This window comes from Lissotriton vulgaris, chromosome 1_1 (assembly GCF_964263255.1).
Source record: "Lissotriton vulgaris chromosome 1_1, aLisVul1.2, whole genome shotgun sequence".
Taxonomy (NCBI): domain Eukaryota; kingdom Metazoa; phylum Chordata; class Amphibia; order Caudata; family Salamandridae; genus Lissotriton; species Lissotriton vulgaris.
In genome coordinates, this window is record NC_141685.1 from 316,211,481 (window position 1) to 316,226,958 (window position 15,478).

Below are 15,478 nucleotides of genomic sequence, written 5' to 3' on the forward strand. Positions count from 1 at the left end.
TCAATCATAGGTTTATAAAGCGGCTACTCACCCGTGAGGGTCTCAAGGTGCTGGGGCTGCAGCTCTGGATCAGTCTAAGAGCGAGGTCCAATACTTTGTTTTGTATTATATCTCAAAATGTGAAGGGCCTCAACATGTTTTCTCACCCCTAATATTCAACATAGTGGGAGAATCCATTTTTTCCTCCCCTTAGCATAACAAGGACAGGAAAATAAATTCTGTTGCATAGTTCCTTACTAGCACTACAGACGAGGCATTTCCACCTATCTCGCTCATGAGGATGGCCCCAGTCTCAGGTAAAGGAGAACAGGGTGAGGGTGCCAAAACGAAACTGGAGATGACTTTTCCTACACAATTTCCCATGTTTTGGATACCCATCACATGAGCCTTCACACATATGCCAGTGCCTCACAGATATTCCTCAAACTTAAGAAAGTGCCTGCAAGATATCTAGTTCTAAATGAAGCTCAAATTGATGTGCTGCAGCAGTCAGAAGACTCTGAACTTGCTCCAAAGCTTTTTGAACCTCTTCTTTCTTGTAGCTTACCAATCATTGGACTTCTCCTACAAGGATAAACAGCACACATCATTTAGGTATGTTGCTTTACACTGACCTGTCCTTCAGACCCCAAGTAAACCCAGTCACTAACAATGCATGTAACCATCTTTGACTACTTTGTGGAGCCTTTTGCTTCCTTTTTTGCACCTTCCTCACAAGGTGGACTTGCTTTTCTTTGAAGCTATCAGTTGACAGAAGCTATAGCAATCCCAAAAAAGAGCATGTTTGATTGCATCTTGACATCTTTCATTTGACCCTTTCAAAGTTTCCAGATCAAGACACTCTTTGGCCCATACATCATTGAGAGACAATGCCCAATTAATCACAGTATAGATTTCCTGCTTTACAAAGTCTAGCTTAGTCAACCACAGCCTTGAAATGATTTACTGGCAGATCAATCCACTTCCCAGGTTTCATTTTGTGGAATAGCCTGACAGCACATCTGAGACTTGAAACTATTTCCATGAAGTACTGTTGAATGATATAGACTCATCTTTTCATTTGAGCTAGTTTTTAACATACCACTATTGTAAATACTTTTGACACTTTGCATCCTATGCACCTTAATCCGAGTGGCTACACAGGACTTGCCCTTCCTGATCCTATCAAAGTCTCTATCGACATAACGATTTTGGCACATGGATTTATCCGTCTGAGAGGCTAGGAAATAGGTAGTAGAAGCCAGCACTTAGCAGTACTCTTCAAGGAGGAAGGAATTATAGAAATAGGGAAGGTTTCAATCAGAAAAAGCAGGAAAACAGGACCGGGGAAGCACGCAGAAGTATCAAACCTTCACAATAAATAGATGTTTGTGTATCAAGTTAAATATTTGGTTCATATTATAGGTCAGACACCACATTATTGACAGCTATAGGGCGTGTTGTCTCCGGTCTAGTTTCAGAATGTCTGATATCTGATAGAACTGAATCAGTTGCACTTGTAGGACAGCTGGCAGGTTATCATGTGCAGAGGAGTGCTGTGTGCAACGTTTGATTGCCACACTTTCACTCAGCAGAGTAAGCAGAGACAGACAGCCCTACTAGCACAGAGTGTAGATGCCTCAGTACCACTGTCAGCACCCATGTCTTCATAGATCTTGTGGGTGAGCCTGCACATCAAAATGCAGTGCAGGAGGAAAGATCTATTTACACTTCATAAAAGTGTCATGGTTCTGATTCATTCACCTTGGAGTTCAGTCTTCGACTTCACAGATAGTTTAGGTTAGAGGCTGCTATACTGGCAATTGTTTCTGTACCCAATGTAGATCACGCTCACATTCAGCTCCATGTCCACTGTGAAGGGTGATTGTCCTTGATGACGAATAGTTACCACATGTGAGTGCACACACTAAGCAGTTTGCAGCTGGCGCTTTACAAATATCCAATCTGCTTAATTACAAGAGCCATGGGATGTAATGTACTTGTGAGGAGGCAGAAAGCATAGCCGTTACATTTGGGATGGAGTAACCTAAACACTAAATCAGGACCTTAGGCCCAGATGTAGGTAAATCTGCTTTACCGATTCTAGAATACCGAATTTTACCGATTCGGTATTCTAGATTCGGTAAATTAGATGTAGGTAAAAATTCGGTAATTTTTACCGAATCTGTATGATTCGGTAATTACCGAATCAGTATTTACCGATTCGGTAATTGACATTGATTCCTATGGGCCTATAGGCCCATAGGAATCAATGTCAATTACCGAATCGGTAAATACCGATTCGGTGAAATTACCGAATTTGCAAGGGTGACAGGGTGTCACTTTGACACCCTGTTGCACCCCTGATTTTGCCTTGTGTGCCATGTGACACACATACATGCCCTGTACACTGGAATTTGTTATTTACCATGTAATACTATTACATGGTAAATAACGAATCGGTAATGGCCTGTGGCACTGTTTTCAGTGCCACCTACATCTGTATTTACCGATCCGGTAAATTTACTGATTCGGTATTTTACAGAATTGGTAAATTTACCGAATCGGTAAATATACCGATTCTGTAAATTAAGCCTACCTACATGTCAGATATCAAATACCGGTTGGTAACGGCCATAATCGGACATTACCGACCGGTAATTGGCGACCTACATCAGGCCCCTAGTCTCTTTTTTATTCAGGGATTTCAACAATTATGGGCCAGATGTAGGTGACCGTTTGAGGCCATTTACCGAGCAGTAACGGCCGATTTTGGCCGTTACCGATAGGTAAATGGGTGACAGGTATGTAGGGGGCATTATTTTACCGAATCGGTAAAATTTCCGATTCGGTAATTTTACCGGTTCGGTAAAATAAAAATTCAGTAATTTTACTGATTCTGAGGCACCCAGATGTAGTGGGGACTCTTCAGAGTCCCAGAGGCCTTACCGAATCGGTATTTTACCATCAAATCCAATTTGATGGTAAAATACCGATTCCGGTGTGCATGCACATGTGTGCATGCACACCTATGCCATGTGACAGGCAGACCTGCCCTTAGGGCATGTATGCCTGCCACATGGCACCCGAGCCTGTTTTGGGGGTGCCAGAGGGTGTCAAAGTGACACCCCCTGCACCCTTGTGAAAATCGGTATTTACCGATTCGGTAAATACCGATTCGGTATTGCCCATTCATTCCTATGGGCTTCAAAGCCCATAGGAATGAATGGGCATTACCGAGTCGGTATTTACCGAATCGGTAAATACCGAATTCTTCCGAATCGGTATTCCAGCACATCTGGAATACCTACATATCCACCCCTTAGATTTACCGATTTTTAATTACCGAATCAGTAACATTCGGTAATTAAAAATCAGTAAATCTATTTCACCTACACCTGGCCCTATGTGAAGTGCGGTTTAAAATTGGACCAACTGAAACTGGGATGCACAATTATAGCATCAGGAATTCCTCATGTATTTGATTGTCAACCCATTCAGTCAAATTGGATAAACTTTTGCAAAAAAAACTTGTTAGACAGTGGATTAGTGAAATGAGTGATACAATGGGTTTACTCTCCCTTGTCTGGATTAATATTGTACAATATATTTTTGCAAGCTTTGCATTCAATACAGTACAGAACTGCTGTTTATATGTGACAATCAACATAAAAGTATATCGTTGTTGTCACCATGTATTCATACTACCACTTAATTAAATAAGGAATAAGTTACAATGAAATAGCAGCCCACACAGTATTTAAAACTTCCACGTTAGCCTGACCTTTCCAAGTCAGTTACTTTCCTTAATTTTCGCATTATGGATACCATGTGACTAACATTACTCAACCTTTAGATTTATTAAAGTATATTGTTGCTAAATATTTTCTTTCTATCCAGCTGGTGGCCTTTTCACCACCTGAATTTGAAGGGGGAGCCACTGAGATGTTTTGTAAGCTAGCCTTTGCAGATGGTGGATCAGCCTTCACAGATCAATTGTAAGTACCTTTTAGATTACTTGTGACATTAGTAAAGTCGCCAATCCTTGTGGATAAATTGTAGGATCCTTAACCAGTTGACCGCGGCTGGAATTCTGCAGCGGTGCGGGTGATTTATGACTGGGTGTGGTCAGGATGGCCCCCGGCTGTCCTCCGCACTCACCCACCGTGACGTCGGACGGCCAGAGGCCGACGACGCACGGAAAGGGTTAAAGTTCACCAAGTGACACTAGCATAGTCAGCAATCTTTGTCAATAAATTGTAAGTATCTTAAAGTTAAGCAAGATGCTTTAGGGCAGTTAGCAACATTTATGATTGTGAGATCCTAACTGTTTACTGAGTGATATTATTTAAGTCCAAAACCATTGCCAATAAATTGTAAGTATCTTAAGTTCAGCAAGTGACATTAGCAATGTCAACAGCCTTTGTAAATAAATGATAAGTACGATATAGTTCATTGAGTGACATAAATGAAGTTAGCATTTGGATTGAACAAACTAGATCTTGAAAATGTGCATAAATGAAACTACAAAGAAGATATCAATATTCAAAGAAGGAATTGGTAATTCCACGATTCATAAGCTAAATAGAATCTGAGCATCCAGGAGCCTCAAAAGGATGTCTGGAGTAAATACCAATCTGAGGGCCAGATGTAGGATCCCTAATACCGGTCAGAAACGGCCGATTTCGGCCGTTTCCGACCGGTATTAGGCTTTTCAGATGTAGGGGGCCTACCGAATCGGTAATTTTACCGATTCGGTAATTTTACCGATTCGGTAAAATACCGAATCGGTATATTTACCAAATCGGTAAATCCATATGTAGCTGACACTCCTAAGAGTGCCACCGGCCCTTAAGAGTCGGTATTTTACCACACAATCCTATTGTTTGGTAAAATACCGAATTCAGGTGTGCATGAACACCTGTGCCATGTGACACACAGACATGCCCTTAGGGCATGTATGTGTGCCACATGTCACACAAGCCTGTACTTGGGGTACTAGAGGGTGTCAAAGTGACACCCCCTGCACCCTTGCAGGATTCGGTATTTACCAATTCGGTAAATACCGAATTGGTATTTCCCAATGATTCCTATGGGCTTCAAGGCCCATAGGAATCAATGGGCAATACCAATTCGGTATTTACCGAATCGGTAAATACCGAATCTTCAAGATTCGGTATTCCTAAATTCGGAATTACCTAAATCTGCCCCCTTCCCATTTACAGACTCTTCAATACCGATTTGGTAAAATTCGGTATTTAAGAGTCAGTAAATGGGAATTACCTACATCTAGCCCCTAGCCCATAATCTCTTAGGCCTCTCAGTATGATGCAAAATCGGACAATAAGGTGGCACTTTCCACACCATTCATTCAGCGTGCACTTAGAGATCCAAGTTGGAAGGATGATATCTGTCTAAAGTTCTAACGGGATAGGAATTGTGATCATCAAGAACACTGGGAATTTGGCCTGAGGAAGTATATACATTCATGAAAGGGTTTCAATGTTTTTGCATTTGACTTGTGAGAGACATCTAGTAACGACTAGTGGAACTGCAGCTTGATGTAAGAATAATTTCAATGTTTTTGCGTTTGACTTGTAAAGGGCATCTAGTAACGACTAGTTGAACTGCAGCTCTTTGTAGAATTATTTTGATATTGGATACTATAATATTCACTGCCCACTGCTAATCTCATCCCATAATGCTTTGCAGGGCCTTTGGTTGGGATTGTTTTTTTGCCAATAACTGTGCTTGGGGTGGACCTAAGAGGATGGACCACCACCGAAGTTCAACAAGATGTGTTTTTGTTTATGCTCTTTGTGTTTAATGCATCTGCTTAATCCTCCTCCTAGGTTAGGGGGGACCCCAAAATCATCACCTCTCTCATTGACTAATATTTTCATTCAAAAAGTTCACTTTTGTGAATTGGTTACATGGTTTTAGCATGTAAAATTTCTTTATCAAAGCATTTGAGGATATTGTTGATTTAGCTGCCATGCTACGTGATTAAGCACAGTTTTTGTACTGTGCAACCTGCAATTTGCGGAGTGCGAATTAGTACAAACTGCATATGCTCCGTTAGCGTAGTATAGTACTGCGCCCAAGGTTACAACTAACCCACCAGCTACCTCCAGTAAGTACCGCGGAGCTGCGTTCCAGAGTAGTGTAAAAAGGGGCATGACCTTGCACCACCACTCTGCAACACAGCTCTCTTGCACTTCTGGATGTACCTGGTGGGCTAGTTGTCCCCCAAGGAGCCTTCATATTGAAGGGGACTTCATCCTCCAACTTAAAATGCCCTCCCGGGTTCCTCAATTAAATGAAGCGCAGGATCCCGCGCTTCATTTAAAAAAATATGTTGGAGGGATTCATGATCCCAGTGCAGATTTCACTGACTATTTTATTTTTTTAATGTTTTTTTTGGCACCTGGGGGTCCTTGTGGAACCCCCTAAGCAGGCCTAGGGGGTTAGGGTGTTTCTACCCTCACCCCTTTTCTTGTTTTTCAACTTTGATTTGCTGTTTTCTTGTGGCTCGGTTCTAACGAATCACGAGATGGCTGCCAAAGCTTACAGGTTTGGAGTGTTGGTAGCCAATCACAGTGAAGCTTGTGGTCTCCAGGGGTCGCGAATGAATGACCCCTGATGTAATGCTGCCCTTTCTGCCTTAGTTATGTTGTCTTTATATTTTGTGTGCTTCATTCGGTATAGGTCTTTAATCATTGCTTCATGAAATAAGTCAATTTTGTTGCCTTGCGGTAATTGGGGGTAAAATGTAGATTTAGCCTTTTGGCCACCTGTGCCTGCTCCCAATTGTGTGCACAGGGTCTCAATTTCTGCTGTTTGGGAGTTGGGATCTTGATCCATTTCCATCAATGCTGTAAAGCCATCTGAGTCTTTTACTGTCAAAGACAAGTGGCCAAAAGGCTAAATCTAAATTGAAAATGGATGATACTATGGAAAAAAAAATGGCAGACAAAGGTGGAAATATAATCCTACAGAATAAAAAACAATGGGTCCGATTCACAGAATGAACTTAAGACTCAATCCTAAACTTACTACTATTTTGGGATTCACAGAATGCACTTACTACTTTTGGCATTCACAGAATGAACTTACTACTTTTGATATTCACAGAAGTTAGGATTTTGTCTTAAGTTTGTCTTAAGACAAACTTAAGACAGACTTAAGACAAACTTAAGACAGACTTAAGATAGACTTAAGACAGACTAAAGACAAAATCCTAACTTGAGTCTGTCTTAAGTCTGTCTTAGGTTTGTCTTAAAACAAACTTAAGACAAAATCCTAACTTCTGTTAATACCAAAAGTAGTAAGTTCATTCTGTGAATAACAAAAGTAGTAAGTGCATCTGTGAATGCCAAAAGGAGTAAGTGCATTCTGTGAATACCAAAATAGTAGTAAGTTTAGGATTGAGTCTTAAATTCATTCTCTGAATCGGCCCCAATATGTGCAAGAAGCTCACTCACAATTAAGGAATCAAACCTTCTATGAAAAATTGAATGAAAATCCAACAAAAATTTAAAAAATTGAACTAGACAAGAAGATACAAATATGGAAAAACAATAACCTCATGGATGATGATGAAGCAAAATATCTAACTACAGACCACCCCAAAACTGCAACGATATATTTTCTCCCAAAAATTCACAAACACCCGACAAAACTACCTGGGAGACCGATAATTTCGGCCAAAGGTGCACTTTTGGAGCCCATAGCCAACTACTTAGACATCTATCTTGTGCCGTATGTAAAGAAACTTACATCGTTTCTATAGGATACTGGAGATTTACTTCGCCATATACAAGAACTACCATGGGCGGATTCATATAAATTGATATCTATGGACGTAGTATCTTTATATACTAACATTGATAATGGGACCGGGTTGATGGCTTGTGAACTTTACATAAAGGAACGGAACATCCAATTTTCCAATTATAATAAAATGTTACTGGAAATGATTAAAATCTGCACAATTGAAAATGTGTTATGTTTGGAGAAGAAATCTACAGTCAAGTTAACGGAACAGCGATGGGATTTGCTCATAGTCCCAGTTATGCATGCCTCACCATGGGGTGGTAGGAGTCCAATAATGCATGGAACTCAAGGAATGATCAGTATGTTAGAAAAATCGTCATGTGGCTACGCTACATTGACGATTTATTCATCATTTGGGATGGGAACAAGGAGGAATTTGCAGAGTACGATTCACGAATACCATAAGTGAGGAACGTACAATATTCCTGGATACGGAGATTTATATACATGAAAATCAGGTCCACTCAACCCTGCACCGTAAAACTACGGCTACAAATGCAATTCTTCACGCGGATAGTTTCCATCAGCCAAGTACAATCAAAAATATCCCCCATGGTGAATTACTTAGGGTCAGGAGAATTTGCTCAGAAGAATCTGAATGGTATAGTAACAGCAAGGCAATGTGTGCAAGATTCAAGAAGCGGAAAAACAATACAAAAGTGATATGTACAAGCCACCAAAAAACTGAAAAAATGAAAAGAACGGAGCTAATGAAATCAAAGTATAAGCAAACAACTGAAGGTAAAGAAATTCGTCTGATAACAACTTTTTCCACAGAAAATAAACAGATTAGAAAAATATTAAAGAAACATTGGAACATATAACAACTAGACTCGACAGTGGCTGAAATTGTGGGAGATGCCCCAAAAATAAACATACAGAAGAGCAACAAATTTTTAGGACCAACTGGTCCATAGTCACTTTATCAACACACCTCCAAAAACATGGTTGAAAACAATCGGATTTGTAAAATGTTCAAAATGTAAAGTTTGCTCCATCGCAAAAAAACATGAAAGGAATAGAAATGGCGAACAATAAAGAATGGAAAATACATCAACTAATCACATGTCCAAGTCAGTTCGTAATTTACATTGTGGAATGCCCATGTGCTTTGAAATATGTGGGCAGCACTATTTGCGAGTTAAAAAAGTGCATTCTAGAACATGTCAGAGTAACAACAAACAATGACAGGAGCAACGCCATTGCAATACACATGGAGAAATACCACACAAGCAAATAGCAGGATCTGAAATGTTATGCTGTGGAACAAGTCCCAATGAATATAAGGGGCGGTGATCGAGAAAAAATATTAAGGCAGAAGGAATTGAAACATATCTTAAATTTTAGAACACTGACCCTGATGGGACTCAATCAGGGCGAAAAACTGCATTCGCATTTATAAAATTACCCCCTTCTTTTGTTGTTAGATCCCAGATATTCTTATATTCATACTGCTCTTGAAAAAAGAAACAAGAAAATTAATCAGATTTATGAAAAATAAATACTGATGTGGAAAAGTAAGATAAAATTCATTCTATAATGAAATGAAATGAGTTCGATAATGCTCTCCCGAAATAAGACAATGGGCCATATGTAGGTAATTTACATTTACCGATTCTAAAATTCCGAATTTTACAGATCCAGTATTTCAGAATCGGTAAATGGTATGTAGGAAACAATTTGGTAAATATTACCGAATCGGTACGATTCCGTATTTAAGAATCAATATTTACCGATTCAGTAATTCCCATTCATTCCTATTGGCCTGGAGGCCCATAGGAATGAATGGGAAGCCATTCACTATTACCGATTCGGTAAATACCGAATTGTTAATAGGGGGCACATATTCAAGGATGGCAGGGTGTCACATTGACACCATGTTGCACCCCTGAATCGTGCATGTGTACACATGTGGCAGACATACATGCCCTAAGGGCATGTTTGTCTGCCACATGGCACTTTTAAAAAAGCACACAATTGCTTTTTTAAAGGTTTTCGATATTTACCACCAACTTGTAGTTGGTGGTAAATAACGAATCCTGAATGCAAGAAGGCACTCACTTGAGTGCCTCCTACATAGATTTTTGGATTCAGTAATTACCGATTCCTTAAAATAAGGAATTGTAATTTTACCGATTCCGTAAGGAATCCGTAATTACTGAATCCTTAAACCTGTCTCCTACATCTCAAACCCTAAATACCAGTCGGTAACAGACGAAATTCAGTAATTTCAGCCATTACCGACCGGTATTGGGCTACCTATATATGGTCATATATCTTTTTTTAATTTAATTTGTTTGTGGTATTACTATATTATGATTTGTGATTATCTAGTCATCTAAGGTGCATAATTATATAAATATAGAGAAAGCTATGAACAAATAAGAATGAAGAGAACAGAATGATAAAATGTTGAGAACAACTAAGAAGTGAATGAAATTATTGCCCACTGGAGGGTGTTAAAAATATATTATGAGTTTTGTATTAGTATAGTGATTGATAACATGTTCACTTCTTTGCTCACCGGAGGGACTGATTTGGTTTGTAAATATGAGTTATATAGCAAACAGTGAATATTGGTTGAATATATTGAAAAAAGGTTAATATGTAGATGTATAATGAAAATTGGAAAAGTTTTTTTATAAAAATGCTTGACACTACTATGACCAGAATGCCTAGCAGCAGATCAGAGGAAATTATGTAATCGAAGGTGGATACATAATGGTATTGCCGCTAATGGCGTTTGTTTGTTATCCCGTGAGCAAGAGGCATGCTGCCTTGAAACGCTTCAGGGTGCTGGTTTACTGAAAATGCCTAAAAAATGGAGTGAAAAACGGATTGGACGAAGCATCATTAATGTTGCCAGTGTGAGGAATTTACTGCTGATAAAAGGAGTGTTTTTGGAAATAATATCGGCGAGGCTCTGACGATTTCCTTCTGCACCACTAAAGAGCGCCCAGTAATCGGAACGAGGGGCCGAGCTTTGGATACCATTATATATATATATATATATTTATGTGCCAGGCAAGACCTTGATCACAATATACAGGTTCACATCAACCAGTGGTATTTATATATGTTGAACGAAAGAAAGCATAAACATATACATATTTTAACACAATGGCCTCTTGGCCGAGAAGATGGCGTCGATATTTTACACTGAAGGATGTTTAACAAAAACACACAGTTGCAATCCTGTGCTCACCATATTGCTTCTATAGTCCTGAAATCACAAAATGTAAAAACAATTAGTGCTTACATCTAAAACAGATCATAGCCCTGAATTTTTAAAAAGAGAAAGTAATTAAAGAAACACATATAATTCATTATCAACATTCAATCCTCTTAGTTCTAGTGACTAAAATATATTTCGTTTCTACCCTGGGATTATTTGGAACATTATCAATTACTAAATACTGTAAATGGTCAGGGTCCCACAGATGCATTTAATAGAAATGTCTTCTGACAGGATAAGCATTATCCTTATTTTTTATTGAGGCAAAGCTGTGTGAGGCAAGTGGGAGCCACAGTGGCGAGTAGCACTTGTTCTGTTGGGAATTACTTACTACATTCTCATCATGCAGCAAACATCTGGCACTAGCAGAGCCAGTGAGCACACATTATGGCTAAGTATGAATTCATAGTAAGAGAGAAAGCAGCAGTAGAGCTGTTTGCTAAACGCATTCTGGGAGAGAAAGAAATATGGACTAGTACGAGTATGAGTACGGGGCACACCCTAAAATATCTATTTGCAGCATTGGAGAAACTATCGATTCAGATGTTGAAATGGTTGGAGCCCAAATCTCTACATATAAATGTGGAAGTTGGTAGGGTCCATAGAGACCTAAGAATAATGATAACTCTGAGCTCCCCAGCCCATCAATGATCAAGGAATGGGCAGAACACAACAATACAGGCTTCTAAGGAATGTTGAAAATACTCATCAAGTATGCTGAGATTGATAGAAGCCTATTAAAGAAAATGGAAACTGTAAACTAAAATATAGTAATGGCCACCGATACTGAGACAATCTCTAAACTTAGAAAAGAAATATATAAAAGGCTGAAAAACCATGAAGATGAAAAAAAAATGACAAAAGCGAGAACATTTTAACATGACCGTCCTGACTATGAAAGGGGACAACCATTTACATTTGCAAGATGTTTTAAGAACCTCAGGAAGCAGCAACCTAATGAACATAATTGGACACAGCATGGCGTCTCCCTGAATAACATCAGCTCAGATGTAAGTTTGGATCTAGTTCAACTGAGTTCAAGCGAAGGCATGGACGTCCATCCCCATCTATCAATTTCAGACAAGTTTCTTTTTTTAAAATTGGCCAGAAGGACCGACAATTGACCAGGTAGAGACAGAGGAAGCGCAAAAGGCAGCAAAGAAGAAGTGGCAGAGGAAACTACAAGTATGGCACGCTTCTGCAAGAGGCAAATGAGGAGAGGCAAGAAATTACCACTGACCCACATACAGTGATAAATTTGACAGTGACTGTTTTGTCATTAGCAAAGACACAACTATTGACTTTTGGGCTGTGCTTCTGTCAACAATCTAATTTTGATTATCTACAGCCAGGGGTCGTTGTATATTTATTTATCTGGAAACTCAGGCTTATGAAACTTTTTGAAGATCGTAAAAGAGTAAAAGAAAGGGTCTCACTCCAAAAACGAATCCTCCCAGTCATCCAGAGGATATGAGTAATTTGCTGGTTGAGGATGAGGAAATCAAATGTCTGTTAGTCCTTGAAAATGAAAATAGTGAAGGAGTGCAGGCCTTATAATATTTTGAGCAAAGGATGGGGGTACACCTTTCCGCAGGGGAACACTCTCACTTTAGGGCTAATTCGTCCTTTGTCACTCCTGTGATACATTATAACAAAAGCCTTTTTTCAGAGGCTCTGGTTAGAGATCTGAAAGTGCTGCATGGAAAGAAAAACGTACTTAAGTATAAAACCCAGAAGCAGAAGGAGATAAATACACCACTAACTAAATTATCAAATGACGTTGACTGTGTGATTAGAAAGCCTGACAAGGGTGGCAATATTGCCATTTATCTGAGAAAATGGTATTTACAGGAAGCATTCCATCATTTGGATGATGGAGTGTGTTATAAAAAGATCTCCATTACACAGTACATTGATGCAATAGTGGGGTTTCATAGTAAGTTCAGAGAATGGCATGCAAGGGAGCTATTGAATAATGAAAAATGGAAGTTTTAAAAAAATACCTCTTCCAAGCTTCCTTTTTTTACTTACTACTGAAGATTCATTAGAATGCAACCAACCCCCTTGGGAGACCCATTATTTCTGCACAAGGTAGCTAAGTAGAGAATACCTCTACATTTGTTGATTTTTCTCTCAGGCCACCCTTTGTACCTAAGAGATTCAACTGATGTTCTAAAAATAATTAATGATGTTGAGTGGGAGAAGGCCATGTTGATGATGGCACTTGACGTCACCTCCCTTTATACGAGGATGGGCTCACGGCCGCACAACCTTTCTTCCTGGCAAGTACAATAAGGTTTTAGGAACAAAATGCAATGTTGATTGAAATGATTGAGTTTTTTGTTTGAAAAAGAACCTATTTTAATTTGATGGGCATATCTTTGAACAACAGCAGGGTATAGCGATGGGTATCTGCTTCGCCCCCAGCTGTGTGAATTTGCATATTGACTGCTAGGAAGAGTAGGTGATCTTTTAGCAGTTGAAAAATTGCACAAAGCATATCACATTATGGGTACATTTCATTGATGATCTGTTTGTAATTTGGAAAGGGGACACGGCATCAGCACAGAAAATTGTTTCAATCATCAATAACAATACCTTAAATTTGGAATTTACTAGTAAAATCAATTGCACCCATAGCTAATTCCTTGATGTAGCACTAACTATTAAGGATGGTAAAATCCAAACGTATATCTTTAGAAAGCCTACCTCAGGCAACGGTACTTAACATATCTCCAGTTGCCACCCTTTGAAAATAGTTTACCATACGGGGAGTCCTTAAGAGCACGGAGAATTATCAACTTTGTTGAGAGTTTCTAGAATACAAGTGTAGAGATAACTGCAAGGTTCAGACAAAGAGGATACAGCAAGAAGGTACTGGACGCAGGGCATCCACAGTGAAACAAGAGGAGGTACTGTTCAAGAAATCCCCTAATAAGAGGTACTCTGAAAATAGCAGTACTATCAATCAATCAATAAAGATTCAAAAAAGGGTGGCTTATCAACTGATTGGGTATCAAGGCACTTGCAGGTCGTGGAGGCTAATTCAAACATCCAGGTCTTGAGGACCATTTGGAATTCCGGAAGTAAGGTGATGGTCCGAAGGTCCTTGGGGAGGCTGGTACAGGCCTTTTCTGCAATGTGGAAGAAGGATCATCCTCCACTTCTGCTTCAGTAGATGCAAGGAGTATGGGCAAGTGAAAGGAAGGCTGAGTGTAATTTTCTCCATGGTTGGTAGAAGTTCAGGCAATGGTTAATGTCGGTGAATCCTTGGTTGTGAGAGCCTTGCATGGGTCAGCAGCTTGAATTGGCACCTCTTCCATACGAGGAGCAAGTGGAGTTGCCTGAGGTGGGGTGTGGTGTGTGTTTGTCAGGATAGGCCGAGAATGAGTTTGGCTGCCGTGCTTTGTATGGTCTGAAAACTCTGTAGGAGTTATGCAGCAATTCCTACATAAAGGGTGGTGCTATAATCCAGTCGACTGTTGGTGAGGGCTTGTGTCTTGGTGTGTCTTGTGTGTAGGTGTAGCCTTGAAGATTTTATGTAGGATGTACAAAGTGAGGAAGCAGGCAGAGGAGACAGCGTGGATCTGTGATTTTATTTTAAGCTTATTGTCAATGAAGATTCTGCAGTTTCTAGCTTGATTGGAGGAAGTGGGTGTGGATCCTCGGTCTGATGGCCACCGGGAGTCATTCCATGTGTTGCTGCTGTTTCCAAAGATCAGCACTTCCATCTTGTCTGTGTTGTTGGCACTTGTTATTCATCCATTTGACGTTTGTCATGATCTGTGGAAGTTGGTTCTGGTGGTGGTGGGGTTGTTGGTAAGTTACAGGAGGAGTTCATTTTCGTCTGCGCTGGAAATTATGTTGAGACCATGGGATCTGATGATGTTGACTAGCGGGTCATACATGCATTGAAGAGCATGCGTCTGGGGGATGAGCCCAGGGGATCTCCTTGGGTTAACAGGTGAAAGGTGGGAGTAGGATCCTCTGGGTTCTTCTGGTGAGGAAGGTGATCCATCTGAACGTGTCCCCTTGGATGCTGATGTGATGGAATCTTTTGATCAGCCTGTGGTGGGAGGATTCGGATGTCGTTGGTGGCTGCGATCAGGGCTATTTTGGTGCTGTGATTGCTGGGGACATCAGATTGAGAAGCGTTGAGCAGCTGGTCTTGTTCCAGGTTTGTCATGAGTTTTTTGTTGAGGACCTTTTCCAATTCTTTCCCTGGGAATGGGAGCGGGAAGTTTGGCCTGTAGATTTTGAGTTCTCTGGAGTCTGTGGAGGGTTTCATGATCTGTGATCTGACTTTGATGTGTTTCCTGGTATGGGGAAATGTTGAAGGTGATAGAGGTGTTGAGTAGGGTGGTGAGCTCCTGGCTGATCCTTTGGTGTCTGAGGTTGAAGATGCGGTGTGGGCATGGGTCTGTCGGA

At 40.1% G+C, this 15,478-nt stretch overlaps 1 protein-coding gene across 1 annotated transcript in view; it reads left to right on the plus strand.

Moving 5' to 3' along the window:
• LOC147747112 (vitamin D3 hydroxylase-associated protein-like) overlaps nucleotides 1-15,478 on the plus strand; it is a 455,455-nt gene that overhangs the window by 175,894 nt on the left and 264,083 nt on the right. Inside the window, exon 9 of the mRNA XM_086952363.1 lies at nucleotides 3,880-3,977. Coding sequence (XP_086808489.1) covers nucleotides 3,880-3,977 — 98 coding nt within the window. The remainder of the gene's footprint in view (nucleotides 1-3,879; nucleotides 3,978-15,478) is intronic.